Source organism: Hydra vulgaris, chromosome 11 (genome assembly GCF_038396675.1).
Source record: "Hydra vulgaris chromosome 11, alternate assembly HydraT2T_AEP".
NCBI lineage: Eukaryota > Metazoa > Cnidaria > Hydrozoa > Anthoathecata > Hydridae > Hydra > Hydra vulgaris.
The window spans coordinates 41,522,036-41,548,831 of record NC_088930.1 but is presented as its reverse complement, the minus strand read 5'-3'; the positions used below and the strand labels follow the sequence as shown (position 1 = coordinate 41,548,831).

Genomic DNA, 26,796 nt, shown 5'->3' with positions numbered 1-26,796 from the left:
TAAAGCCAACTTTGGAAGGTATAGTTTCTTTTTAAAAATTCATATAGAAGCAGAAAACAACTCGCGTTTGTAAAACGAAAAAAAATGCGTTGCGATGCGTTATTACATATGGAAATTACTTAATAAACATTAATGGTATGACACTCAGATACTGGCACCACTGAGACTGGGAAGCAAAATTACCCTTACATTATCCAGAATAACTATTGAAAAACTTCTAAGGAACCACTTCGCGCCCGTTTTTGAACTAATTTGTTTTATAAAAAATCAATCAAATCTAATTTGAACATCAATATTAAAAAATCACAAAACTAAAATTTCTAAAAACAAGGTTATTTTCATACCAATAAAGCAATATTTTGATTCAAATAAATAGATTTTATTTCAAAATAAAATGTTGAGAATAAAGTGATTTCTAAAAGGGCTTGATAAGTAGAAATCTGGCGCCAGTTTTGTAGAAATCTTACGTTTGTTTTGTAGAAATCTGACGTCTGTTTTGTAGAAATCTGACGTCGGTTAGCTTCTTATGCCAAGTACTTGCTCTAACTCAGCGCGTTTTGTTTGAATCTAAAGAGAAAAAAGAATTAGAAATAAAAAACAGAAGAAATAAATTAATAAATAAGGTTTTATTCATAAATAAGAAAGTTTAAACATTTACCTGTCTATAGAAATAGCGATGAACAGCTTCTTCGATCCAAGGTTGATTATAAAACTCCGATAAACGTTCTTCTTCAGCATTACCTGCCACATCCGTCATTGTCTAAAAATCAATTTTTAATAATTAAAAATGAGGCTGTCCACAATAAATTTATGCAGTAAAGAGATAGTAGGTAAAAATAATTATGCTGTTACAAATTTAACAAAAGAGGAATATATAATTGTGTTACTATGCGACGCATCACGTTTGAGTTAATACAAAATAATATTTTAACCAATTAAATTTAAAATTCTTTTTTTTTTTTAAATAAATGAATTTAAATAAAAAAAAAATCAATTTATTGTCATTTTAAATATGACTGTACATCAAATTTTAAAATACACAACAATTAAAATATGAGGATTGTTATTATAAATAAACTATAACATTATTTTACATCGTTCCTTTTAACAAGGAGAGTATATAATTGAAAAATGGGAAAAATTAAAAATATATATCATAAAAACGTCTATACAATAGTGTTGGTTTTTGAAGCAAACTAACCAAAACTCCAAAACACGAACCTTGTTGAACAAGGCCGCTCGCTGCGCGGGAAAACAGGTTGAGCGCAATTCTTCCTTAGGCGTAAGTTCAATTTAAACCCGAAACCTCATGATTGTTAGCCGAGTGTTTTCAACTACTAACGTATAAAAATGTTAGTATTAACATTATATAAAAAATAATAGTATTAGCATTATATACAGTTTTATATACGCTTTATATACGTTAAAACATTATATACATTATGAAATCACCATAAAAATAGTTGAAAATTGATAATTTGTAGAAGCAATATTGCTTTTAAGATAGTATTTAGTTTGTCGAATTACTTTTGCGCCGATCATTTTCATTCTTTTAATAAAACTTAAAAACTCCCAAATAAAATTTTTTCAATGTTTTTCATTATTGCAGTATAATTTGACATACTTTTAAGAAAGTTTGTTTAAAAAATTGACTTAATAAAAAAATATTAAGAAAAAGATGTCTGTCCAACTACATTTGGACACTACTGCAGCGTTAGACTTTTTGTATGTTAATTGTAAAATTATAACTTCTTAATGCTAATCGTCAACGTTAAAATATTAGAAACTGGTTTCTTTAGAAAATCCAAGTTGTACATTTGCAATATTGACACCGTTTGCAGCCATACTCCATAATCCATTACAAAGGTAACATTATCAATGAATTTGTTTACTATTTCTTTACCCTTTCTTAAAGTATTTTCATTGTCTGTTTTTTCTTTCTTTTAAATTTGCTATTTTTGTAATTGTAATGTTGCTGTAACTAATAAGATGTATGAGATGGTAATAAGATGTATAAGATGGTAATAAGATGTATGAGATGGTAATGTTATAAATTGGTATTAATAAGATGTATGAGATGGTAATGTTATAAATTAGTATTAATTTGTAATATTATCATCTCATATCTCAGAATAATGCCATCTCAAAATAAATTTTCCAGTCACATTTATAGCATAAATAGAAAACTGATAAAACGTAACAAGTATACGCCTGTACACCCTGTAGTTTTTACACGATTTTCTCCACTTGTAATGTAAAATACACAACGCCTTCTTTTTCAGCTATAACAGGTTTATGTACAGTTTTAAAACCTAATTCATCACAAATTTGATAAGGTTCAAACATTTATCCATGATAATTTCTAAATAATCAAAACTAATGTTTTTTGAATTGTATTTTAACCCATAAACACGATTTAAAGGCAATATGAGGCTTTCTTAGTGGAAGGTTTGGGTGTCTCTCAAAAATCCGCTTACAAAATCTCTTTCTACAATACTATTATTTTTATTAAATGGATGAAGACAATTTGTTGAATATCACATATAGAAAATCCATAAAACACTAAACCCTTTTCTTTTATGTAGTAATAATAATTTTCAGTATCATCTAGAAAAGATTTTTTAACTATTATTTTAATAAATATGATTTCTTACATATATTACTAGAGTCTAAATTCTTCAATTTTCTTTGCATTTGTCTGTGTAAAGCACTTTTATTAATATTAAATAATAAAACTGCTTTTCTCAAAAACGTTTTCTTAATATTATAAAGTGTCTATGTGAGTTATACTAATGTATGTCCTTTTACACTTGAAAAAGGTTGCGATGATAAAGATTGCTGAGACCTTCTATGAGAAACCTTATAAATTGTAAAGCTTTTATTTATATGATAAATAAATTATTGTGTCACAAGACAAAACAAATGTAAACAAACAATATGAAAAAAAAAACAACTAAACATAGCTAATATTATGTATTTACATTAAATAAACATACTAGATATTGGCAAAACAAATAAAAACAGAATGTCTCATTCTGACCCGCAGCAGGGTTTAGTGTTTTATGGATTTTCTATATGTGATATTCAACAAATTGCAATGCATGCAGGCATTGAAATTGCCTAATTTTCAGGAAACTTGTTCAAGAAACAAAACAAGGTTGTATGAAAATGATATAATAAAAGATGATACAAAGTACAAAAATTTTAAATATAAAGTTATTTTGTACTCTGTGAGATCGAAAAAAAAACTAAAAAATAAAATAAAAAGTCTCTTCATATATATATATATATATATATATATATATATATATATATATATATATATATATATATATATATATATATATATATATATATATATATATATATATATATATATATTTCAATAAAATCGACATTAATACTTCTTCAAATTGCTTTATAAAATTAAAAGATCATAAAAAAACTTTACAAATGATCCAACTGTCCGTTTATTAAACCCTGCCAAAAATGAAATTGGAAGAATTAGTAAAGTCATACTTTCCAATATAAACTCTGAACAGAGTTCAGAGTTTATATTTATAAAGAAACTTCATCTCAATCAGTGGAAAAAAACCCAAGATACCACAAACTGGTTTAATTGCATCAATGATAAACGCCTTTATAAATTCCTTATTTTTGATATTGTTGATATTTACCTTTCGATAACAGAAAAACTTCTTAATAACGCTATTCATTTTGCCGAGCAGCATCTAAACATTGACCCTAACCATAAAACATTGATCTATCACGCAAGAAAATCATTATTATTTAATGATGATCAAGTTTGGATTAAAAAATCAAGCGGTTTATTTGATGTTTCAATAGGAGCATTTGACGGTGCTGAAGTTTGTGAACTTGTGGGAATTTATCTTTTGTCTCAAATTGCACAATTTTATAATAAAAATGATTTCGGATTATACCGCGATGATGGTTTAGCAATTTTTAAAAAAATGAATGGCCTCCAAATGGAAAAAATCAAAAAACATTTTGTTGAAATATTTAAAAAAAACGAACTCACTATGTCAATACAGTGCAATATGAAAATTATAAATTACCTTGACGCCACATTAAATCTCAATGACCATACTTTCCAACCATATTCTAAGCCCGGAAATTCTTTAAATTATATTCATGCTGATTCAAACCACCCGCCTAATATTTTAAAGCAGCTTCCGCATTCAATTGAGTTAAGATTGTCTGCAAATTTGTCAAGTGAAGAAATTTTCCAAAGATCTACTCCTATGTACAATGACGCGCTATTAAGATCCGGTTTTAATCACAAACTTTCATATCACCCTAATTTAAATTTACCTCATACCAAAAACCGTAAATGCAACATCATATGGTTCAACCCTCCTTTCAGCAAAAATGTTAGCACTAATATAGGAAAAAGCTTTTTAACCTTGATCAACAAACACTTCCCAATAAATCACAGACTCCATAAATTTTTTAACAGAAACACGATAAAAATAAGCTATAGCTGTATGCCGAATATGAAGTCTTTTTTAAACGCACACAATCAACAAATAATGAACAACAAAAAAATTCCATCTAAAACCAACTGCAACTGCCTTAAATAAATACCTGCCCTTTATCAATGCTTAACAAAAAAATTATATACCAAGCCAATATAAGTTCCAATAATCCTACTAACACTCCTGTCAACAAATGCTACATCGGTATAAGTGAAACATCATTCAAAATTAGATATGCCAACCATATATAATCATTTAACATTCTAAAATACAAAAACGACACTGAATTATCAAAAGAATTTTGAAAATTAAAAGATGCCAACTTAAACCCAGTTGTTAAATGGAAAATAATTAGGGAATGCAATGCTTACAACCCAACCACAAAGTACTGCAAACTATGCACAAACGAAAAATATGAAATTCTATTTTTCAAAAATAAAAATCTGCTAAACAAAAAAAGTGAAATGCTATCCAAGTGCAGGCATCGAAACAAATTTCTTCTCGCCCTATTCGACACGGGTGATTAATCAACTTTCTAATTAATTAAATATTGTTTGTTTTGACGTCAGAACTCATTCCATTGTTTTGTTATGTTTTTTCTGTCAATTTCTGTATTTTGTATTGCCGAAGGGCATGAAACTTTAAGTTCCATCACAAAGTTGTATTTTTTCAAATAATCAAACTCTTTATATATATATATATATATATATATATATATATATATATATATATATATATATATATATATATATATATATATATATATATATATATATTAATATATATATATATATATATATATATATATATATATATATATATATATATATATATATATATATATATATATATATATATATTAGGGTGGTTCTAAAAACAACTTTTTATATGTTGTATATAATAAAAAAATGCTGGATTTATAAAAATTTTGAATAAAAAATATTTTAAGGGGTTGCTACCGACATTCAAACATTAAATATGTCCCTAATATTATTTTTAAAAAGTATGTCAAGTTGGGTCTCAAAATTATATAAAAATTTCAAAAATAATATTAATTATTTTAATTATTTATTATTATATACACACAAAACATAAGTACTACAAAAATTTCTAGATGGAGGTGTTCAAAAAACATATCAAGAATTGGTATGGTAATAAATATGCTTGGAGAATTTGTTGTTTTTAAAATTTTGTTTTACTTTATACTGACTTTTGTTTTTTGAAAAGATTGTGTTTTTGTTTTTTTTATAGTACAATTGTAATTTTCATGACATATATATGTGTGCGTACGGTCTATAAAGTTAAATGTGGGGATTTAAATTTGTTTTAAAAAGAAAAATATCTTTAAAAATCAACTTGAAAAAAAGTTTTTAAAATAAATTAAATTTAAAAATATGTATAATTATAGTTAGGTCCATAGAATGACCATAAACTAAAGTCAAGGTCAAATGTTTGATAATTTAATGCTCTCCTAACTCTATGTAACATTAGCAAGAAAAAGGTTGTTTAATAAACTGTATTTTAATATCGAGAAACATTCATTACAAGGTAGATTGTCAAAACATTATTTTTATGCCACCTTACCTACATAATAAAGGTGATTTGGAGTAAATGCGCTTTCATTAATGAAACCCACATTAGCTTATTACCAAGCTGTTAATTATTTCTTGATATCACAACCAAGACCCATTTTACTAGTCACTTACTGCATTTTAATTGTTTGTTATCTACAATTGATCCTTGAGTTCAAGTATTTAGAGCTTTGAGTTTTTTTGTTTATTTTCTTGATTGGCTGATTAAGTAAACAGTTAGTATTATTATTTTTTGATTGGGTGATTAAGGTAACATTATTATTTTTTGATAGACTGATCAAAATAATAGTATTATTATTTTTTGGCACAATCTGTTGGCTGATCAAGCCAACAGATTGTGTCATTTTGGCAATTCACATTTTTTTTATTTTTAATAGTTAGAAACTCAATTAGTTATATTGTATCAACAATAGATAATGGCGATCAACTTATAATATAACTTTTTTTAAAATATTGTTTCATATTTACATCTATCTACTACTATTATAATTTACATTACATAAATGGTTAAACCCAACAAAAGCTTTTACTAAAGATGTGGATGGTTTCCTTATTTTTCTATTAGTTTACATAGCTTGGGGGCATTAAAAAAAGTAAATAATCTAGTAGAAATATTCGAAAACTGAAAAAGAAGAAAAGAATGTTTCGCTATTTTAATAAGCTTTAACACAAAATAAGAATACTTGATAGACCATCTTCAAGGTTTGGAAAGTATCCTCAAAGTGAACATATTTTATAGAGTATTGGACATCATTATTAACCAACTAAATGAATAAAAAAATTTCATATACTAGTGAACTTGCTGATTTATTATTATTAAAAAATCATTTTATGTCATACAGCTTTCCTGAAGTATGTACTGCATTAATGTAGATTGTTACAATTCCTGTGACTACAACTTATATTATATCTAAAACTAACGAAAACTTATTTAAGAAACTTAATAGGGCAAGACAGGCTACCTAACTTATGGTATTGTAACTTGGCCATTCTGATTTAAAAATTCTAATGTGAATCTTTAAAATTCGATGACGTTATTAACACTTTTGCAGAACAGAAAGCTTGGAGAAAATAATTTTATTATTAAAAACTTTTTAAAGATTAAATTGTTATTTCATAATACCTTTCGGAAAAAAAAATCATTTAACAAATGATTTTTTTTTCCGAAAATTAAAAATTATTTAACAAAAATACTGTAACACTGTTGGGTAACTTCTGTAACACTATTGGGTTACTTCTTTAATGATTAATTAAAATATAATTTACATTTTTACTGGGGCACTCAACTGAATATGCCATGGTCCTCAAACGGCATAGTTACGCCACAGGCATTCTAATACTTTTTAGAATTATAAGATATAAAAACATAACATAAAACAGACTTTTCATAGATAAATGGTTATCATTAGTAATAAGTATTGATTTAAAGTTCTCATAAGTTGTACATTTTTTAAAGTAGAGATTTTCATTGTATATTATAACTTGTAATAGTTTGATATTTCTAACTCTTATATTATTATAACTGAAGACGAACTATAAAAGTTTGAAAGATGTTAAAAAGTGTTTTTTATTTTCCCATATATAATATATATGGTTAATACGTTATAATAAATAACTTATTTACATGATATATGTTTTATATGATATATGTTTTACATTATATATATTTTATACAACTACACAACAAAAACACTAATAAAATTATTTAAAAAATAATTACCTTTAAATCAGCACATTGAGAGGTAAGCCAATCGTTCATAAATTTCTATAATAAAGTACCTTAGTATATGTACCATAGTAAAAAAAAAAGGTGTGTTTAAGCATTTATTCTAACATTTTGATAAGAAAATGAAGTTTAATGACTGCTCATTAAATAAAAATATTTTTATACTATATTTTATAATTAATTAATAAAAGAATAACATAATTATATACTATACAACAACTTTTAGACTAAAAACAATTTTACAGTTTTCCCCAAAATCGTAAAAGTGTATAAATATAAAAAATGAAAAATCAAAAAGATTTTACTTGTGGATTATTTGCAAAAGACAAGAAAAAATCTCGATGAACTTTTAGCTGATTAATTCCTTCTACGGTTTCATTTATCTGGAAAGGAAAATAAAAAATAAAAAGTTTAAACTGATTGAGAAAAAAAGAAAGTTACTTATTAAATAAATATGTATATATTTTACTTTTGCATCTAAAGTAGTAATTTCTTGTTGACTTGCACTGGATAGCATAAAAGATTGCATTATATCACGCAAAGAATCATCCTACAAAAAAAAACTTAAGATTTTTTTTTTTTTTCCCTAAATCTTTTCTACATATACGAAACCTTTTTCCCACAGTTTTCCTACCATTTACAATGAGGGTCTCAATGAGACCTTCATTCCAAAAATAACCAAATGATAAAAATTTTTATGGTAATCAAATAAGTTTTTTGATTTATTTAATTTTTATTAAACTTGAACCTCTACTTTTAAAACCATAAATAAAAAGTTTGATAAAAAAATGTGATAACTTAAATAATTTTTTTTGTGATAGAGTAACCTCACATTTTTTGTAGTGCATATCAGTTGCTGACTTGCACCTCATAATTCTAAAAAGAAATTCTACGTTTAATTCCCACCATAACCCATGGTAAAATCATGCTCAACATGTTTCTCTGAGCAGAGGGCTTATTTGACAAAACTTGTGTTTCGGAGTAAAAAGGTTGAGTGTTGTATCAAAAATAAAAAAAAGAATCCTCAACTGTAGTGACCACAGCAGCCTTGAGAAAAACTTCAACATAAGTGGTAACAGCAGTCTTGGGGTGGTGAAAACAGTAAAAATATATATATTTGCAGCCCTCGGAATTAGGATCGGCATTCGGCATGCCAACCTATAAGTGTTTGAGGTCGGTAAAAAATTGCTAACCTCGTTATTATGTTTTATGGTGAGACCTTTGTATAAAATTTTTTTTGCCAACTTGATGCAGACATCTAAAAGATTGAGGTTGGCAAATTATTGCCGACCATATTTTTCCTAATTCTGAGGGTTGTATTTGAGAAAACTTCAACATAAGTTTGTAATGAAATGATTTTTTTCAATAGTACTTCCATAATATAGAGATTTTAAAATAGTAAACAATTGACTTTCAATAATTAAATTAATTATTGAATTTTTCAAAATTAATTATTAAAAATAACTATATTTAATTAGCTTTTAAGAGAGACCTTTTATTGCATAGGATTCATACTAATTATTCTCTAAGTTAGATCTAAGCATTAACCAAAACATTATTAACTATTTTATTATTATGGTATTGATTATAAGTATTTTTCCCAAAACTAGAAAAAGATAGCCACTGTGATAGTGTGCTTCTTTTGTAAGGTTTTTGAGTTTGATCCCGCACCACATCCCTGGTAATACGATACTCAACTAGTTTCTCTATATATCAGCTTTGTATGTTAAGGATCATTCAGAGTCAAAGAGTTGAGAAAGGGTTGTAAAAACAATTTAAAAAAATGAGTAACCACAATTTTTTATTACCACACAAATGTAAAGTATAAAATACAATATCATTTTGTAATCTTAGCAACATGTAAACATTCACTATTATGTATTTATGGATCATCACAATTATTTGATTATCAATATAAATCAAACATTAAAATTTTTTTTTAATTCAAAACAAACTTACTATTTCAATCTCAATATCATAACAGGACGATTTCTTCTCTTCAATAGTACTGAAAAACAGTTTTAAAATAAACCATATTCAAGCTAAATTATAGTACATGTATGGTCATAAAGCCTATTTTAAAAGAAGAGCATAAATTGGAAGAGCTAACATATTTTAAAAAAGGCAAAAATGACCATAAGTGTTTTCAGTGAATGCCTAATTATTATTGTGTTTACAAAGCAATTTTTAAATCTAGCTTCAAAACACATCCATACAAATAATTTTTTGAAAAACCAAGAGTCATAATGGATTAGACTTGCAAATTTTAAAATTTTTATTCAAACTTGTTAATTCTTACTTGACCATGTATGTTATTACGATAGGTTCGGGAGGCAGTAGGTGTGCCTGTAAACGTTGTGGTATTTCACAAAACTTCATTCGTTGACAACTGAAAATCTTAATAATACAATTAATATATATATATATATATATATATATATATATATATATATATATATATATATATATATATATGTATCTATATATGTATACTGAACATACATCAACTGATGGGTTAAGGTATGGGCAATTGCTACCACATAAAAGAGATTTATTTAACGATGTACAGGAATTCCAATCGGACCAGAATATAAAATTCATTACCTTACAGGGTAATTAAGAATTATTGTAAATTTTATAGACAATTCGGGCAAGTTCGGTTCTGGCCAGAATTTGAAATTTCCATTTCGGTACACAACTAGATTTATTACAAAGTTAATATAAACTTATACTTTTTAATTCTTTTTTTAAAAACTTCTGCAATCCGAAACATGAATGTAATCCAAAAAATGAGTGCAATCTGAAACATGAGTGTGAATAAATGCAAACATAAATAAATAGATCTCTTTCATACATAGATATTATCTATACAAACATCAACCCATCAGTTAAATAATAATTTTAAGCAACTCTATTGCAATATAAAGATTGTAACATGGTTTTAGTAGATAGCATTGCATTAATTGTTTTTCTTAAAGTAAGTCTTAAGATTTAAAAACAAACAAACATATAGCTAATTAAAGGTTGTAGTGGTTATTAACTTATTCAAACACAAAAAGTTTTAATAAAAAATTAAATTTATAACTTGTTGAAAATATGAGTTTACCGTTATAACCAAAAAATGTTTTAATGTAAAAAGGAGTTTAATGAGTTGAAATAAAATAAATGAAAAAACCAAAAATGAATTGACATTTTTAATTATATAATTTATTTAGGATATCAAAATTTTTTAATTAAATATGTAAAAATCATACTTCTGCCATATATTTGTCATTATTAATAAACTCTCTTTCTTCTTGATCTTGAAGTTTATTTTGCTAAATAAAAATAAAAAAGACAAACATAAACATAAGTAGCACATAAAAACAGTATGCAACACAAACGAGTATGTAACTTGTTTATGTTATATACTTTATTTATTGTTTATGTTATACGTAAATTTCAACTTTGCTCTTTGCTGTTTTTTCTATTGGTTAGTTGACAGTATTTCATTATTATTTTTTTTTATTGGTTAGTTGACAGCACTTCAAATTTTGCATTTGACAAAACTGGTGTGTAAAAACTTTTTTTTTTTTAAACTGGCATTCTGCAGCTTTTTTTCATAACGCCATGAGTTAAAAAAAGTTGAATTTTTAATAAAATAAACTAATTTATATGCCTATAAATATGGTTGAATAAATACTTTTAAAGAAATATGAAAAAATTTATAAAACTCATTAGTTTTAAAAAACTTTTTACAAAGATTTTCTGCTATTTTTTTTTTAATTTTTATTTTTTTAAAATACTGGTTTCAAGTAGGCATGCAAGCTTTTAATTTATTTTGTTGATTTTAAGTCAAGCTTCACTCTAACCCATTGTTTTCTTTTTTGTGCAGCTTTCTTATTAAAAGTAGTAGTAACAGAACAACTTTCTTGAGAACAAATATCTTTTGATTGGTGCAAAAAGGTATTGCCTAATGCTGAGGTCATTTGTTTAGATTAAACTTCATTGTTTAGATTAAACTTCATCTCAAAAGTTAAATGCTAGAGAAGTTAGGAAAATCTTCTATAAGGCCATGACAAAGAAAACTTTAATATTCCATTTCTCAAAAAATTTAAATCTGATCTTATTACCACCCTCAAGTATAAGCCAGAACAACTTAAAAAGATTGTTTCCTCCTCTCTAAAACCTAATCTCTACTAAATACTAATCTCTACTAATGACTAATACTCTACTAACCTCTAAAACCTAATGACTCATCTAATGACTAATCTAAAGTCTAATGAAATTTACAAAAACTTTTACACAAAAAATATACAAAATTCAAAAACTTTTATACATCTTTTTCGCTGAACCCATCGACCCTTTTGAAACCGATTGGATTCTCTCTTCTTGTTTTTTCCAAACTCATGCAATTGAATATAGTTTTTGAAGTCTTCCTTCCTAATTTTAATTTTTTTCTTTTTTTCTCTAATAACGCTCTACTTATATAATGGTTGCTGGTTACAGCCTAAGTTAACAACCTAGGTTAACAACCTGGTTAACAACCTAGTTGGAAACTTGTTTTAAAAAAAAAATTAATAAAATAGTTACAAGCAAACTTGTTTAAAAATAAAAATTAACAAAATCTGATCAACAATAAATTGAAGACTCCATTTCTAGAATAAATGAATTCAGATTAGGCGATAAAAATTCATGGTCAAAATAATAGTTTACAAGATTTTTATCACATTTTGAACGAGTGTTTTGTTTCTAAACCATTAAAATAACTTAAAATAACTTTTTTATCAAGAATATGAACTTAAATATGATTCCAGAATATATTATAATTAAAAATTAATGACTTATTTTTTATGAGCTCTACTACTGCACCATTACCTTATTGAAATCAGTAAGCTGGTAATCTTAATATACACCTCTGAGTTGTTATTTAAATTAATTCGTGAAACATATTTACCTCTATATCTTAACATAATTTTTTATTTTTAATATATTTTAATTTATTTTAAACTTTAAATTTATACCTTTATATACTGCCAAAGAGCACCAATAATTACAGGTCGTGTTTGTGTGTGGATGCCTAACACCCGAGCTAATTGAGAAGATAGTTTGAACTGTGGAGGCTAAAAACAAACATATTAATATAAAATCATAGAAGATAAATGAACAAATAAAAATAAATATATTAAAAATACATAGTACATAAATAATAACTGTTCTATCCAATGAATTTTTTTTTTTTTTGAAACCTTAATTTCTTTGATTATTATTTTAAAATTGGGTTTAAATTAAAAAGAATTAATTCTTTGGAAATTTTTTTTATCAAAACTTTACAGGCAACTTTTCATTTCAACCAATTTTGATCAGATTTTTTATTAATTACTTCAAAAATTAAAAAAAAATACTCAAGTTTAAAATGGAGTAACTGAAATTTTATTATCACTATGTTACGATACCATAATAACCATAAATATTAAACATTAGTATCAAATTTTTGAAAAACAAAGAAATATTTATTGTTACCCTAAATATAAAAAAATGAGACTTTGAGGTTTTATAATTTTTTCTAAGTCATAAAAAAGTTAAATTTTACTTAAACCACTTTTAGAAAACTTTGCAATAATTGGAAACAACATGATGGAAACAATGATTGGAAACAACATGATGGAAACAATGATTGGAAACAACATGATGGAAACAATGATTGGAAACAACATGATGGAAACAATGATTGGAAACAACATGATGGAAACAATGATTGGAAACAACATGATGGAAACAATGATTGGAAACAACATGATGGAAACAATGATTGGAAACGACATGTTTACAATAACAATGATTCCGGGTACCCGAAAAAAAAATACCGGGTCCAAGTCTGGGTAATTAGCACTGAATTGCATTCATAAGCATTTTATGAAAACAATTCATAGCATTGAATTGTTTTCATAAAATAACGCTGATTAATTTGCACTCATTAAGTTCGTCTGAATATACCAAGTTTTTTTTAATAAACAACAATATTTACGCTTGAGGTCACAAATTCAAAATATGCAAACTAAAGTATAAACTCAATGTCCATAAATGTTTTTTCTTCCTCAGGGTTGTTAATATTTGGAATAATTTACCATCTTACATTGTTAATGCCAAATACATCAAGAGCTTTAAAATTAACTCTATCAACTTCGAAAAATTATTTTGTAAAAAAATTCTCTCACTCAATAAAAAGAAGCTATTCAAATATCTGCATAAATCAGTTTACTTTTTGCAATATATTCTGATTATTTTGCAAAAATATACTTAAAAAAATGTTTCAAGTGAGACACATCTATATTGAGTAAATAAGGCTTTGTAGTTATCCAGTCAATAATACTCTTAAACTTTTATCAAGATACTGTTAACAATATTTATATTAATTTGATATGGCAGGGATCTAACTCATTACCTCTTGCTTACAAAGCAAGAAAACTACATTTCACCATTACCAGGATAGTTATAAAGACAACATAAAAATCATGTGAGTTGTAAGTATAGCTTTCAACATGTGAGTTGTAAGTATAGCTATCAACATGTGAGTTGTAAGTATAGCTTGTAACAATTTAACTAATTATTATAAGTAGAAAAAAAAATGAAGATTTTTGTTTAAAATATTGAAAAATTTCTTTACCTTATAATCTATCATTAAAAATATTTGACACTTCACTTCCATATTGCCAACCATTTGTCTTTTTACCTAAATATAACATTTATGCCCTATTATGAAAAGTCTAATAATATAACCATTATAATTAATATCAATATTTAATACTTATTATCTTTAAAATCAATGTAAAAATAAAATGGTTTTAAAAAAAAACAAAATTAACCTGAAAGCCATCAGTTTCTTGTGTAGAAGTAGTCCGATGCCACTGTAATAGGAAAAAAAATCCTGACATCAATTTAATATCTTGCACATTACAGATTAATTATTTATAAATAGTTATTTATTATTATTAGATGTTTATTTTTATAATATTAGTTATAAAGACCTCAACAAGATGGTTTTCTGGTCCATAAATTGATTTATCAAGCTCTATAACCAGATTTTTAAAAAATGAGGAAAATTTTCTTTTTTGATTGGTTGAGTTACTTTCTTTTTGTACTTCTGGCTAAATAAAAATTCAAAAAGATATAATTACAAAAGTGTAAACGTAATGGCAATATATATATATATTTATATATATATATATATATATATATATATATATATATATAATTAAAATAGATATACAAATATAGTATTAGAAGTCATACAAGTATATTGTGTTAACCTTATAAATTTATTTATACAAGAATATAAGAACAATGTAAAATACAAAAAAATAAAAAATAGAACATGAAAAACTACGTATATTATTAAATAAGTTTTTACATCATTCAACAATCGGCCTTCAATACGGACTTCCCATTCAGCTGGAGCTGTTTCTCTCTAAAGCAGAATATATATTATTATTTTAAAATTGGGCTATTCAATATGAAACCACTTTGCTTTTTAAAAGTGTCTACTACTTTAGATTTGCTACTAATATTGACCAACCACAGATTTTATTTAAAAATAAAATTCTACGAATTTTAGCTTGACCTTTCTAAAGTTATAACTGATCAATATGGACCAAAATCAAAATTAAAATTATGCACTAAATAATAGTAAAACACTTAGGCAGCAAAATGTTGGAAAATTATTTGTTTTTTAAAATATGATAAATAATATTTACTTTGCAAGCATAGAAAACAGTGTAAACAGTTAAAATAAATTATGAAACGTGGAGGTTCTGTAAAAAGACCAAAAAAAGATTGAGACCTATACTCCATATACTCTGCATTATGATGTGATTGTAGCCATTCGACTTTGGTGAAATTTTTCCAATAAATAATATAATCAGTGTCTTAATTCAGCTTGCTAAACATATCAACATGAAACAAGTCAATATAAACATATCAACATAAAACAAGTCAACATATTAACAACCAACAAAGTTAACATCAAACACTGTGAAAAATTGTGTAGTAACTGTATGAATGAATTCAAACTTGAACAAAATACAGAAATTAGTCAAGATGTAGTAGCTGAAGAAAAAGATTACAATTGTTCAGACCTTAATAACACAGTTTTAAACAAGAGCACTACTCTATTGGGAATATCACCTCTCAAAAATATCACTAAACATGGCATGTTTTATTTTAAAAACTTTCAGGTGAAATAAAGGAAAAAATGAAAATAAGTATAAAGAAAGGAAAAAGATCTATTAAAGTTCTTTACTAACATTAACTCTTGAAAGTTACTAACATTAACTCCTAAAAGTTACTCACATTAACTCCTGGAAGTTACTCACATTAACTACTGAAAGCTGGTCAATCAAAAAACTTGCACAATATTTTCAGTATAAAAACATTTTATTAAGAAAACTCAAAAGTTAAAAGATAAAAAAGGCATATATCTTTGAAAGATTATGTTAAACAAAAGGTTATCGAAATTTATGAATCAGAAGAGTTCCTAATTAGTTTGTTTAAACAAACTTTTTTTAAAGTTTGGGAATTTATACCCTGATCACAAAGTTGGATTTAACAAGCTCTGTGATTAAGAACAAGGTTTGCATTACTGTTGACAGTAGTGGAAGCCACTTGGTGTATATACCATCAAAACCCTAAGTTTATGTATGCTGCTTTACCTAAAGGTTGTTATATTACAAAGATTTGATGAAGATATGTGTTTATAATATATAAAGTCAAGCTGCATATTTCAACTATATTCCAACTGCCTTGGTAAAAGACTTGCTTGAATAATACGACCAGATCACATACAAATAATTAGTTTCAACTTACTCAACTGCTCTTGTCACAGCTTAAACATTAAATTTATTGAAATCTTTATCACCACCACTTTATCAAAGCAACATAAATCATATCAGAGACAAAACAAACTTTAAACCAAAATACTTGTCTTTTTATTTTTTTAATGTTTAATTAACAACTAGTGCATAAATTTGATTTTTACCATAAGTAGTTACCCTTACCAGTGTTTAGTCTAACTATGGTTTAGTGTTTATTCTAACTATAAGTGGTTACCCTAACCATCAGTGGTTATCCTAAGTAGACAAATGAAACAAAAATTTGACGCTGCCTGTCAGTAGATATGGAATTGTAGTATGCTAAATTTTAAAAAACCTTTCTAATTTTGCCTCATTTAACAAATTTGAGCTCAAGATATTAAAATTTTGCACAATAGGAACATAGAAACCAAGTTGGCAACCATAGACACTTTAATGTTAGCATTTTTACTTATTTTAAAACTACTGTAAAATTTTTCATATCAAAACAAAATATATTACGTATTTTCAAGGATTTTATTAAAAAAAAAAAACTTACTCCAGTTTCGTCAATTTTTGCTGGATAAACATTTGTGGACACAAAAATTCTTAATGTTTGCTTTTGCTAAAATAAATTAATCTAAATATAAATAAATATATTAATTGTTGAGGTGCCTATATTTTACAAAAAAGTTATTAGGAATATGTATGCAAGCTAAAAAGATGTGTAATCATAAGTGATTTCAAGATATAATTTTGACTTTTCAAAAAAACTATTTTTTCACCTTGCTACACCCAATCAAAATTTCAAAAATTTTGAAGTTTTTACAAGATGCTAATTTTCTGAAGATCTGAGATACATGCAGAAATGAATACCACTTATTAGTTTACTATGTTTAGATCATGCTTTAAAAATTTTTTTTTGGTTCACCTTGTTACAACCTGATTTTAAAAACCTTTTGACTTCAGTCATCGCATTTTCAACCTTTTCTTTTTCATTTTAGCATGACATTTATCTAAGAACCAACAAACATGCTACCCTTTATCAAAGCCTTGGAAGGTTTTGGAAACATATTGGACTTCTTGAAAAGTCCCGTCTTTACAGAGTGACAAAAAAAGTTGTATAAAGTTGTGGTTCTTTAACCTTACAAGACAACTAATCTTGGCAAAGAGCAACTGAAATTTAGAAAAAAAGTTTCAGTCAGTAGCCCATTTTAAATGTCTTAAAGTGCGACTATGACTTTCAAAACATTGTAGTCACATTTTAAAGCATTTAAGTCAAAAATGCATTTCAAAATCACATTTTTCAATTCAAAATGCCAATCTATCATTTTTTAAACAATATAGCCTCATTTTGAATCAAGAGATGTGCATGCAAACCAATGCTAAACATTTTGTTAGTCGTAATTAAATAAAGTTTTATTTATAATTTGTCAAACAAAAGGTTAAACATTACTATTGATGTGAGTGGAAATTTTTTTCTATTTTAAATTAAAAACATTTCAGCTGTGGTTTAGTAATTATAGTTTTGCTATTAGAACTGAAGGTCTGTAGTTCGAAGCCGGCTCTGACCATACATGCATTAATGGTAAGGAAGGAGGCCTGAATTTCATTGTTAAATGTTATTCTGTGGTGCACTGTGATAAGATCGTAAGGACTTCTTGGAGTACCTAAATAACTAAAAAAAAAAATTTCAACTATTTTTAAACGGATGAAAGATCAAGCAAGAATAATAAAAAAAATATTCAATTTTTTTATTAAATAATTCATTTTTAGTTAAACATTTTTTTAGCCATATTTTAGTAGCCCAATATTTTAATTAATTTTTTTCAGTTTTTTTCTTCCAAGGTTGAGAAAAGTTGCCTAAAAAAATTTATTATGGGACTACTGATAATCATAGTGGACAATCCAAGTAAGAAACAAGTATTATTTCAGTCGCCTGAGGACAACTAAACAAAAATATTAGGTTACATTACTGCAAGAGGCAGTGATGCATTTTGATTGCCATTGTGAAGTAACACTGCTTTCGAACTCTTTATTAAACTGTCTGCAAACAATAACCATTTGCTGGGAACATGTTCAAGCCCTAAAGTAATTAACTTATCATTCAAATTGTTGCAGAAGCAAATATTGTCCCTTACACTACAATAGAATTCAAATTCTCCATGCTTTGAATTTACAGATGTCCTACAACCTCTTTAAGCAAATTTCTATTTTTTCAGGTGTGTTAAAAGTTCAGCTCCTGACTTAGTTTTTCCTGATTCAAGATTTTTAGATTTTTCTGATCAAATCACTCTGATTATCATTCTGAGTTAAAATTTGGGTTTGAAAATAAGAATGGAGTGCATTTGTTGTAATAACTAAATTCTAGGAATCATAAATGATATCGATCTACCAGAACCTCAGAGCCAACTTTTCAGAGTAGATCAACAACTTCCATATACCATTTGTAGATCAATTAGCTTAACTTTGTTATCAATTTGCATTACAAAGAGTACTCCCTATGACTATTTGTATGACACCTGTTTACTACCAACATAATAGCCACAGACATAACAATAAGAGTCTGGTGACTGTTTACACTCTATATATTGTTTATTATAAATAAAATCACTGCCACACACATTTAATGAGTGCCCTAAAATTGGGAAAAAATGTTAAACTTCTTTAAAATATCCACTTGAAACCAATGCCAGGAAGAAGCAAACAACTAGATGATTCCTTTTTTGGACAGAAAATTCATCTGAGAAAATATAAAGCTCAATAACAGACTCAGAAATATACATAAACCCATTACTGTCTCAAGTAAAGGATGTATTTAATGGATGTATTAGAATTATTATACTTTTGTAATTGATAATATGAATCAATGAACTGTTATAATTGTTTTGATGGTACAAAAACTAATTACTGATAAAAACGGCATCTAGAAATAAACTTCAAAAAAGTTAACACCAAGAAGAGTATCCGGTTGTAAAAAATTGTTTAAATATATCCATGTTATATTTAAATATAAAAACAGCATTATCAGTCTCCGTTTAGCTAGAGCTTTCGTGCTCAAGCATTTTAGTCCTCACCCACACCCCTGCAAAAACTTTGGTGAGCGCATAATAAAGCGCTTGTTAAAAAATAAAAGCATTATGTTTTAAATTGCAACAAAACATTTTTGTTCATTTGTTCAACTTTTATGAAAAATTCCAGTTTTTTATTAAATTATTTTATCTAGTATTTATTCACTGCATTCTTTCTGCTATTTTTATTTTGATTTAAATAGCAGAAAAAAATGAATTTTTTAAATTTTTTAAAATGACCATCCTGCCAACGTTTTTTTGGGCACTGGCATCAAACTTCAAACGGAGAAGACTGCATTATAGAAACCTGTACAAAAACATGTGTGGAACATTACATGGGCATTAAGCCTAAAAAAAGTAGTCAATAACATATAATAATAAAAATAATAATAATAACAATAATAATGATAGTATTAATTACACTGATAAACAAATAAAATTTTATTGTGCATATCTTGTTAACTAGGCGGTTTTTTAAAACAAATTAAATATGCTGATTTCAAATATGCAAACCATTTTTCACCATCACGTCAAGTTGTAAAAATATTTGGGTTCAAGTCTTTAGTATTTAAGGTAAAGTCCCTAATATTGTCGAAAAAAAAGTTATTCAAAAGTATGTCAACCTGGGTCTCAAAAGAAGCGTATTTTCATAGAGATTTTAAAAATGGTATTTATTTGTAATAAAAATAAGTATTTTTTGTATTTTTGCTGAGAAACATTTTGTTAAAATTTTTTTAAAAGTCTTGAGCATTTTTTCACATAATTTTTTTTGTCAATAAATTTTAAGTAAAAATATTTATCTTTTCTAAAATCTCTATGAAAATACGCTTCTTTTGAGACCCAGGTTGACATACTTTTGAATAACTTTTTTTTCGACAATATTAGGGACTTTACCTTAAATACTAAAGATTTGAACCCAAATATATTTACAACTTGACGTGATGGTGAAAAATGGTTTGCATATTTAAATCAGCATATTTAATTTGTTTTAAAAAACCACCTAGTTAACAAGATATGCACAACAAAATTTTATTTGTTTATCAATGTTATAAGCCATTTGTTCAATTCAATTTTATTTTTTTATGTGTAGATACTTATATAACACTTTATTTTTATCTCACTTAATTGCAATGAAATACTTTAATTGTAACTTAATATGAAACTGTTAAATTGTTTATAGCTAAAAACTATTTAATTATAATCATGTTTTTACAAAACTTGAAAAAAATAAAACTTGAGTTAGTTTTCTTTTTTGTTAGCATCTTGATTTAGCACAAGATAATACAAATATAAACAAAGTTTATATTAGGAAAAAACAAAGTAAAATTTTTTAACTAAACTTATAAGTAATTTATAAATTGAACTGTATAATAAAAATACAATTTTGTTTATATAAAAGCTTTTTTGGGCTACATTGAAACTCAAGTATTTTTTACATTTTTTACTATAGTTATATATATATTAATAATAACATTAAAATTAAAACTAATAATATTATAAATAATAATAATAGTTTTATTATTAAATTGATTAAAAAATAAGCTACACACTTTTAATGGCCTCTTTAATGCTTCTTGTATATCAAGCTTTTTTCGTGTAATGGTAGCATCAAGTTTATTTTCAAAAGCCAATAAATCCATATAAGCTTGAGATTCAGGAACTAACTCGATCACCTTAAAAAACAAAATTGAAAAAATAATAATAAACTTAAATCAAGATAAAAAAACAGTTCAGAGTTTATTACTAACTATTTTTTTCTTATATTTATACAAAACTTGCTAAATATTGCAATTGAGTAATTGCACAGCTAGTATAAAAAGAAAAAATTTAAAAAGAAAAGCATTAAATGTTAAAATATTTTTATCAAACTATTAAACTGTAAAACAAATCCTTTTGATAATAAATACCAATAAAAAATACACAAAAATTTGTCAAAATTTTATGCTTTCATACAACAAAATCTGAATGATTATTCATTTTATTATTTAATTATTAGTTTATTAATCAATAGAACTAATGAACTTTAATTTTCTAACTAAGAAAAAACAACAACTAAGTATTAACACAACATTTTGATTATATATACAGCATTCAAATTTTAAAAAACTACTTTTATTTGTGCATTTAGATAAAATCTACTAAAAACTAATTTTGGGTTTGAATGTGATTTTGAAATGTACTTCTATGTAACTTCTTGGATTCACAAAATCTATTAATTCATCTTAAAAATTTGGCTCCCAAAACTTCTCGAGAATCTTTAACAGTGTCTATAATAAGGGCAAATCTGTTATTCCACCTCTTTTGCATGATTCAGATTATATTACTAAAGACAAAGCTAAATTGTTTGCTAAGAACATTCTACCGACAAACAGGTTGATCCATTGCTTGACAATCTGTATCTTTAGATACAGATTGTATCTAACTCACTTTAGATACAATCTGTATCTAAAGTGAGTTCTTCCTTAGACTCTTCTACAGCTTGTGGTCCGGACAACATACCTGCTTAAGTCTTGCAGAAGTAATCTCCAGATCTGTTATCTATACTTTCAAAATTATTTAACAAGTGCTTATCAGAGTCTTGTTTTCCAGCCTTATGGAAAGCAGCACCTGTTATCTATATTTTCAAAAATTCTGGAAAGCGATTTGACTTATCTAACTACCGTTCTATTAGCCTTCTTTCTTCTTTTAAAATTACCATAACAATCTCACAGAAACTCTCACACCAAAGGTTGTTCACTGATAATACTACCAAATATTCTGTTCTTGATAAGAAACCAACACTCTCTGGTTGCTTGGAGGGGAGATTTGAGCTTGAAAATGATCTCACTACTGCTACAGCATGGGGCTCTCAGTGGCTGCTGAATTTTAACTCAGATTAAAAAAATGTTCACGTAATTGTTATCACAATTAGCTTAAAAAAATTATATATCTTTATTGCAACAATCTAGATCTTCCTATATTATGAGCAATAACATACTCTGAGTCATCTACATTTTCGTCTTCTAGGACTAACTCTTACTTCCAATCATTCTAGGAAACCATATATCAAATCCATTGCAAAATTAGCATCTGCTAAGGTTGCATCTCTTTATTGTGTTCACCACTTTTTACTTTCTTACTCTGGATTCAATTCTTTATCTTTATAAATCTCAAATTCGTCCTTGTATGAAATACTATTGCCATATCTGCAGCGGATCTTTCAATGATGCCCCTTCTCTTTTAGACAAGTTGCAAAAACACATTGTAAACATAGTTGGATCTACTTTTGCAGGCAACCTTCAACCATTACCTCATCGTCGTAATATAGGTTCACTTTCACTTTTCTATACATTCTGTGTGCCATCTACTGAAATTCATTCTCGTGTTACTTGTCATTCAATTCTTATCCTTTTACTGTGACTGTTCCTAATTGCTCCAAAAATTATTTTTTATTAAGTTTTTTTCCTCAAACATCGGTTTTTCGGAATTTGCTCCCTCATTCTTGTTTTCCTAATTCTTATAATTTGCAATCTTTTAAGTTGTCTGTCATTATCTTGCATTATAAACTTCATATTTTCTCTTCCAGTAACTTCCGACTCTAATAGTGGTTGCTTGCAGCCTTGCATAAAGTTTAAAAATAAATAACATAATTTAATTTTTCCTTAAAATTAAATGTTATCAAATTAAATTTAAGTTATTAAATTAATAGATTAAAACCACAATTAATAAAAACTATTTGAAATATCTATTTTTTGTGTGTGATAACTATTTTTATATATGCTTTGGGATTCTCCTTTAAGTTCGTGTTTCCTTGATTTGAATAGCCCCCTTGAAATTATTAATTAGAGAATAGATGGTTCCTAACAAGCCATTTTTAATGTCACATGTTTTGTTTAAGGTTTAATTACTGTTATTATAAGTGGTTCATGACATACCATCATTTACCAACATAAGATACCATCATATGCAAAGATTATACTTTCTGGGAATTAAAATTTTAGACCATATAATAATGCTAAGGACTCGCCATCAATGGGAGCATATTAACTTTTGAGATCTTTTGTAAATTGGGAGCTGGCATAAACAGTTTTTCAATGAGATGGGCTGCATAGTGGATTATCATTGCTTTTGTGTTAGTATAAAACCAATACCTGATTTGCTGATATCTAATCTAGATAAACAAGTTTGATGAATAATATCAAATGCTTGTACATCTTCTTTTATTAACTCAATTATCTTGAGGTTAGATGCTTGAAAAAGATTTTCAAGAGTTAGGTCTTAATAAAATTTGGCATTTTGAATCAAATAATATTTTTTTTATTTAGGAGTTGTCATGTTTTCTCATAACTTTAATGTTTGTTGGTAGAATATAGTATTTGGAGAATAAATTTGTTTTAAATATAGTTTATTTTATTTTTAAAACTTTTTGAATAAAATAGTTGTTTTATCCTAATCATAGTGCCTTGTATAATAACTCAAAGTAAATAACTTTTGTTCTCTTTTCTCATAAGACTAATTGTATAAACTGTATAATTAATGAAATATATATATATATATATATATATATATATATATATATATATATATATATATATATATATATATATATATACATATATATATATAAAATAAACTAAATATCATACTCTGAAGTCATTAAATAATTAATGATAATTACATATGGCGTGTTATACAAAACTTGAAGGATATCTTTGACCATGTTGGAAGTGAACTTGTTACTTACAAAAAAATGAAAATTATAATTATGCTTTTATACTAAAACAAAAAATTTTTTTAAATAGAATCAATTTTCTTACTTCTTGAGTAATTATCTGATCTTTTATCTTTCTTTTCTTCACACTAAATTTTTTCAAAAATAAATAAAAAGAATCAGTCACTAAACTTATTCAAGAAGTTATTCTATTCTGCGCTTTCAAAAAGATTTCCTAACTTGGACTTTTTAGCTGTATACAATTTTCAACAGCAATAAAAATTTTTACTTACAAAAAAATCATGATAAGTAATTGTGCAAATATAGTTACTAATACATTTACAACTATTCACAACTTTATTAATTATAATTTCTATCAATTAAACTTGAGAAGATTTTTGATTTTCGATTAAATTGAATTGAATGAGTGAAAACCATATAACAAAAACTACAAACTCAAAAAAACTTTATATATAAAAACATAATCAAAATACCTTTTACTCGGTTTTGAAGCACTTTTAAGTTCTATTGAACGCTTATTACTATCAGGAGTATGTGGTGCTGTATTAACAACATTTGTAGATCTTATCTGCATATTAGGACTTTGACCTGTTCTCAATCCTCGTTGCCATGTTGCTGCTATGTTTGGATTAGGAGCAGGTGAAGCCTAAAATATATTTAAGAATAGAAACAACTAAATTTTAAACTTAATGTTTAAATCCATATTTTTTTCACTCTTAATAAGCTCTGCTTATTTGTCTGGCTCTGAATCTGGCTTTAGCACAAATTGACTGTAAATTGGCAAAATCACAATTTCAAGACAAGTCTTACTTTTCTACTTGCTATTACTAATTGCTATTTTCTACAGCTGATTGTTATTTCATTCAATGTTTTTACTTTTTACCTAAGTAAAATTTTTATGATAACATATACGTTTTAGCCATTGCAAGATATTAGAACATAAAGGTTTTCACAGGCTGAAAATGAAAACCATTAGTATGTATCATACATAATATATGATATACAAAACTAGTGTTATGCAGGTTAAAATTTTAATTATCAGGTAATAAATAGGATTAAATTACCAGCCTATAAATTTTAAGTAAATTCAAATTTAAAATATTTAAAAATCCTGAAAGCAAAAATTAACTCACGCCTGCCTGCAAATTTTGCCTAAACATTTATTTGAGTTTTGTTTTTCCTAGAAGGTCATTGATTGTATATTGATTGTGTCAGTACTATTTGGTCTCGGGATTTTAAAAAACCGCCGAAAGATCAAAATCTTTGTTTACGTATCCGCGCTTGGGCTTAACAATTTGTGATAATAAGTTCATTAATTAAAGAACTCTTGTAACCACAGTCAGACTAGCGCAAAGAGACCGGGGAAGGGGGGAGAAAGAGGGTAAAAACACTTTAAAAAACAAATTCATACGCAAGGTTTCAAAAATAACAGTAACTCTAAATTGCAGCGTTGCACCCAGGGCTGTGTAGTCGAAGACGTGGAGTCGGAGTCTCGACATTTGTAGCGGGGTCAGATCGGAGTCAGTGTCGCTAAACAAAATTGCGACTGTAATAGTAAAACTTCTCGGTATTGCACATGCATTTGCAAAATATTTAACCTACAATGAATTTTTCATATATTTGGTTACAAAAAAAAAAATTTAATTACTTTTTTAAGAATACAAAGAACTTTTCAAAAATTTGTAAAAAAAAAAGTTCTTCGAAATTGTAGTTGGAGTCGAAGTCGGAGTTGGAGTTGTAGTCAGAGTCAGAGTCTGAAAATTTCAACGATTGAAGTCAGAGTCAGAGTATTTTTTTTAAGACCCCACACTTCTGGTTGCACCACTTTATTTTTTGCACATTATTGCCGTGCCAAAATAGTTATTCCCAAATTTTTATCAATATTAGAAAAATATAAATTTGTGGTCAAGTTTATTTACATATAAATTAATAATCAAATATATCAAAAAAAATATCTATTTGCAGTATTATTTTATAGTAATCAGTAAGAAGTTTTGATGATTTTTCCAAACTGTGGACAACCTCATTGTAATCAATTTTTATGTTATTCTCAACATTCATCAAAATAAGTAATCCAAAGTGCTCTTCACCCAAACGACTATGAAGACAATTTTTCACAACTCTTAACTTCGAAAAAGCTTGCTTACTCTTGACTTGTGAGCCAGGGAGACATAACGCCGTTTTATATGCAACATACATATTAGAACATACAGAACAATGTAAATTGTAGTGATGTAGAAAACAAAGAACGCAACTCAAACATCTTTTGCAGTCTTTTTCGAAGAAGCATTTCTCTAATTTAGTTTCATCTGCCTTATTAACTAATCAAAAATTATTTCCAATTGATGGCCTCTCTGTTTACAGTGTTACCCTCT

The 26,796-nt window shown here is 26.4% G+C and overlaps 1 protein-coding gene across 1 annotated transcript; it reads right to left on the bottom strand.

The window, feature by feature from the left end:
• Nucleotides 1–357: 357 nt before the first annotated feature.
• LOC100211922 (SWI/SNF-related matrix-associated actin-dependent regulator of chromatin subfamily D member 1) lies at nucleotides 358–25,739 on the bottom strand. The gene is made up of 18 exons (XM_065808863.1): nucleotides 25,555–25,739; nucleotides 24,895–25,067; nucleotides 24,507–24,549; nucleotides 21,261–21,383; nucleotides 17,199–17,264; nucleotides 15,205–15,261; nucleotides 14,822–14,941; nucleotides 14,660–14,701; nucleotides 14,461–14,526; nucleotides 12,818–12,916; nucleotides 11,069–11,131; nucleotides 10,114–10,211; nucleotides 9,774–9,822; nucleotides 8,284–8,364; nucleotides 8,120–8,197; nucleotides 7,809–7,853; nucleotides 659–760; nucleotides 358–567 (listed from the first exon to the last, which is right to left on the bottom strand). The coding sequence occupies exons 1-18, from the start codon at nucleotides 25,579–25,581 to the stop codon at nucleotides 517–519; spliced, it is 1,383 nt and encodes a 460-aa protein (XP_065664935.1). The 5' UTR covers nucleotides 25,582–25,739; the 3' UTR covers nucleotides 358–516.
• Between the last annotated feature and the right edge of the window lie 1,057 nt (nucleotides 25,740–26,796).